The sequence below is a fragment of the Myotis yumanensis genome, unplaced genomic scaffold (genome assembly GCF_028538775.1).
Source record: "Myotis yumanensis isolate MYYU_CA2020_CCGP unplaced genomic scaffold, mMyoYum1.0.hap1 SCAF_14, whole genome shotgun sequence".
Taxonomy (NCBI): Eukaryota; Metazoa; Chordata; class Mammalia; order Chiroptera; family Vespertilionidae; genus Myotis; species Myotis yumanensis.
The window spans coordinates 33270195-33274758 of NW_027223765.1; the positions used below are offsets into that span (position 1 = coordinate 33270195).

Here is a 4564-nt window from a genome sequence, read left to right on the forward strand (position 1 = left end):
TGTTCCTGTGGAGGGGGACAACTCTGAGTCCTGTTCTACTAGTACAGTTTCCCAAGAAAAACCTGCTCTCTAATGCATGCCCATTCACTTCCTTCCCTCCTTCCTTCCCTCTCTCCTCCCCTCCCTCCAGACCAGTGCTTCCTGGGATAACCCTCCAAGTAAACTACTTGCACTCAGATCCTATCTCAGGGTCTCGTGCTCCGGGAACCCAACCTAAGACAGATACAATGACAAACTGTGATAGCTGCAAGGAAGGAGTGGGATGCAGTGCCACATGCCACAGTGTTGTCTGAAGTGACAACTAAGGAGGAGGAGGCCAGGAGCAGGGTGGTAGCAGAGGAGCTGAAAGTAAATGGGTAGATTTGAGACATATCTAGGACACGGTAAAAGTTAGATGATAGGGCATTAGAGCCATACAAACAACCCCCAAGTTTCAGACTCATGTGCTTGGAAAAGTCACTTTACTTCTTTCTTAGTTACCTTTTCTCTAAACAGGGGTGACTATGATGGACAATTCATTCATTCATTTACATATCACCTACAAAATGCATTTCCTAATGTCTGGCCCCAGAGGAAATGTTTGGGAAACATTTATTTTTCTTTTATCTTCCAAAGCTCAAACAAAGTGCCCCTTTCCCCAGGAAGGCCTGGTTTGAGTCCCCAGTCATAGCTTTTGTCTTCATTTTGCCTGCCAGGTGACACAGACTGTTGATTCCTGCCACAGAACTATGTTGATTACAAACCTAAACCAGACCAGCTCTCTCACCAAACCAGGCAAACTCAAGGCGGGGTCCTGAGGTGGCCTCCAAGACCTATAGCTCCACCTCAGCCAGCTTTGTGTCTTCCAGAATGCCCTCCCTCTTTTCTAGGCCTCAGTTTCCCTGAGTGTCAAATGGGCTCCAGAGTCCCTGTTCACCTCCCAAGCTTGTTCTGAGGTGGGGGCAGTGGAGAAGACTTTTCATGCCCCCAGGGTCCCAGATTCCCTTCTCAGCCGAGCTGGGGAGCTCTTAGTCTGGTCCCCTCTCGATGCTGAAAAAAGAAACCCCACATCAGCCGAGACAGAACCGCAACCAGAGCTCCATGATTATCTAGATGTGTTTTATTATCATTAGGAGGATTATCATTGACAAGGAGAAGGCGTCTAGCAGGTTATATACAAGCTGCAACATCCAGGATGATGTTTACATATTCCCACATACACATTTATCAACAACTTCCAGGGCAATGTTTACATATTCCCACACACATTCACTCTGCAGCTACCACACAACACAGCACCACAGGGGTTCTCCACCTACAATGCTTCCCCCAAGCGGAACACAGCTGTGGGTCAGGTGCCGCCACCCACACACCCACACAAACAAAAAATACCACCCAAGAAAACCAAGAAGGGAAGGAGACCCTGGATTCTGGGGGCAAAGTTTACATGTGGTAACTCCTGACACACGGGGTGGGAGATAGAAGCTAGATTTGGACATCACCACTTCAATTGCACCCCACCCTCACTGGCTGCTTGCCCCAGAGGCACTCTGCCCCTCTCTGGGAATACCTTAGAAGATACAGATCGGTCATCTTAGCCAGTACTAAGGCAGGGGAGCTGGCTTTCGGGGTAGGCGAGGATCTCTGGGATCTGCCCCCTTGCCAGTGATACAAAATCAAGTAATATGGGGTTTTAGCTTATAGGATGGCCTTTTCATGTCCCTGAAGGAGGGGGGCAAGCAAAGCCAGGGGTTTGGGTATGTGCATAGGGGGGGGGCTCAGGTTTATTATTAGGGATCTAAGGGGAAGGGGAAGAGGGTCACAGAAGGGTAGGGTGCACAGGACTCAAGATATTCTTAGACCCCAAACTCGACTTCACAGGAAACTGGGGTCACTCCTCCAGGGGCTCCCTGGCCCAGGCCGCCCGCCGTCCAGGGTGCTGTCGCTTCTCCTCAGGCCTCTGGCCCCTGCTCAGGTCATCCAGGAGCCCCAGCAGGAGGCTGGCTTGACCACAGTCTCCCTGGAGCCCACACGGGCCTCCCAAGGCTCTCTTGCCCGGATGCTGGCGTTTCTCAGGCATCAGCTCTCCCTCCTCCTCCTCTTCTTCCTCCTCCTCTTCCCAGCTCCTTTGGGCCTTGGGGTCCACCAGCCGTCTGCCAGGGTGCTGCCTCTTGGTGAAAGTATACCCCAGCCAGAAGGAGCGCCGGCCAGGGTGCTGCCGCTTCTGCGGGGTCACACCCACTGACCACGCAGCTGCGTTCTCCCACGGGCCTGGATGCTGCCGTTTGTGGGGCCCCACAGCCCCTCCTTCTTCTTCCTCGTCTTCAACTCCCTCTTCTGCCTCCTCCTCCCTTTTGCCTGGATGCTGACGCTTAGAGAGCCCATTGGACTGAAAGATCTGGGACTCTGTGGAAGGAAAGAGCTAGTGAGGGATCCCCTGACCCTTGAGTGCCTACTCTAGCCTTCCTCCAATCAAGGTAGAAATTCCTGCCGCACTCACCCAGGCCTCGCCGACACATACACTCACACAGATGGTCAAAGGCATGACTTCTGGTTCCAGTCCCAACTCTGCCACTCCCTAGCTGTGTGACCATAAGCAACTCACGTAACTTCTCTGAGCCTCAGTTTTCTTTTGTGTAAAATGAGGGGTAATAACAGTTCCTATCTAAGAGGTTGTTAGGAAGATCAAATAGTGTGGCAAAGTATTTGAAGTGCTTAGAACAGTGAGTGCCTGGCATAACATAAGAAGTAAACACTCAGACTCTTTCTTCCCAGCATAGAATCTTCCCCACTGTGGGCATGCTTTCTGTGACATATTCCCAGGACAGAGATGCAAGAGGAATCTGGTCCCAGGAAAGGGTCAACTCACGACCGGCCGAGGGTGCGGCCAATGAGAGTTTCTGAGCAACAGGCTGGATGACCAAGTCGCTCCCTCTCCTCTGCTCCGCGTTTGCCCTCAGCCCTCTCCTCAGCCTCATCTCACCTGGGCAGCCCGGGTCAGACCCGCCTCTCACCTGATTCGCGATTTCCCTGGTCCCCTTGCAGCCGCTGGAGGTCCTCCCGGAGGAGGAGAAGATGCCCCGCCTGGCGCAGGAGGTCCCTCAGGGCCGGGTGCTCTGCAGCCATCGCAGCCTCCTGCTGGTCCACCTCGGGCTGTGCGCGGCCTCCGGGGACACCGGTCAGCGTCAGGGTCAAAGCGAGGGCGAGCAGCAACCAAGGGCCAGGCATCGTGGCGGCTGGAGTCAGGAGGACAGAGAGAGAGAGCATAAGCGCGCTGCGCCCCCTCCCAGGGAGCTGCACCTCCTCCTTTCCTGTCCCAGCGGGTCCCCGAGGCCGGAGTAGCGAACCGGGGGCCGGGGGAGGATCTGCCTGGGCCCCAGGTGTCCTCACCTACAGAGCTGCTCCGAGCGCCTGCCCACGCCCAGTCCTGCCCGCGAGGCCGTGGGAACCCCGCCGCGGCCGCCGCTCAGTGTTCGGCGGAGCCGGGGCAGCCTGCGCCCGGGCGCACGCGGCAGAAGTGTAACCAAGGCTACGGCGTCGGCCCGACGGCCAGGATGCTCGCTGCCCCCGCGCAGGCTGATTCCCCCGAAGTTCCCAGAGCCACGTTCAATGCCCACATTCTCGTTCCCTATTTCTAATGATAAAAGGCTTCTATGACTAAGCTAAGGAATCCATTCTGGCCCTAAGATCCCCATTTCAACGTGAATCCCAGCGCTAACACTCTATTCTAGCGCCGAGACTGAGACGCTAGGGCTACCAGAGTCCAACGCGGACACTCAGTTTCTAACGTCGGGCTTCCGTTCTCACTCCCAGGCGCTCCCGCGACGCCCCGCCGGCCTCGTTGCGCCCGGACCCGCTGCTGGCGGCCGGGCAGGGTGGGGTGGCGAGTCTTCCCTGCGACGCCCAGATGCAGGGACCTGAGTGCACAGGGGTGACCCCGCCAGGTGCCCGCGCCGTGGAAAATGGGGTAGGAACGCAGCACCCCACCTGAGCACAGATGCAACGGCTTCTCCCGGGGCGCCCTGGAGGGCGGGAGGAAAGGGCCCGCTGTCCCGGACGCCGCCTGCGGGAGGAGAGGGACGGAGGTGGTTACCTGTCGGGCGCGAGCTCCGCGGGACCGGTCCGGGATCCTGGGGCTTCGAGTCCGGAGTTTCGGGGTCTAGAGGCGGTGGGTCAGGAGTCCCGGTCACCGGCGCCCGCTGCTCCGCGGGACCCGCGCTTATATCCGCGCGAGGCAGCGGCGCTGGTGAGGTCAGCGGGGAGGGGTCGCGGCCACCGGGAAGGGGCGCTGACGGCAGCGGGCCCCGCGGGTACCCCGCCCGCCCGCCCGCCCACCCGCCTGCGAGCTCCGCCGGAAATCTGGGGCGGGGGCAGCGGGGCGGGAGGGAGAGTGAGCTGACACACGCCTCAGGATGGGCTGCTGGTGCGGGGTTATTTCTGCACCCAGCTCTGAAGGCCGGTTGTCTAAGTAGGGGACAAAGACACACAGAGACACGGGGAATCACACACAAAAAGACACATGGGAGAGAATAGGAGATAGAGACAAAGACTGAGAGATCCATATAGAGAGAACCAGAGAGATACA

General features: G+C 57.4%; 1 protein-coding gene across 2 annotated transcripts; it reads right to left on the reverse strand.

Moving 5' to 3' along the window:
* Positions 1-1102: 1102 nt before the first annotated feature.
* Positions 1103-4159, reverse strand: TRH (thyrotropin releasing hormone). 2 transcript variants are annotated; one of them, XM_070391405.1, is made up of 3 exons: positions 4073-4159; positions 2994-3215; positions 1103-2385 (listed from the first exon to the last, which is right to left on the reverse strand). In XM_070391405.1, exons 2-3 carry the CDS (start codon positions 3205-3207, stop codon positions 1871-1873), a joined length of 729 nt encoding a protein of 242 aa, XP_070247506.1. In that variant the 5' UTR covers positions 3208-3215; positions 4073-4159; the 3' UTR covers positions 1103-1870. The 2 variants fall into 2 exon arrangements, with proteins under 2 accessions (XP_070247506.1, XP_070247507.1); XM_070391406.1 differs by lacking the exon at positions 4073-4159 and adding an exon at positions 3370-3457.
* Between the last annotated feature and the right edge of the window lie 405 nt (positions 4160-4564).

What these genes read in the sequence shown, in the direction of transcription:
- TRH (XM_070391405.1), bottom strand. Translation starts at nt 3,207, where the DNA reads ATGCCTGGCCCTTGGTTGCTGCTCGCCCTCGCTTTGACCCTGACGCTG. An exon ending in CCAGGGAAATCGCGAATCAG is followed by an intron (nt 2,386 to 2,993) that starts GTGAGAGGCGGG and finishes TTCCTTCCACAG; the next exon opens with AGTCCCAGATCTTTCAGTCC.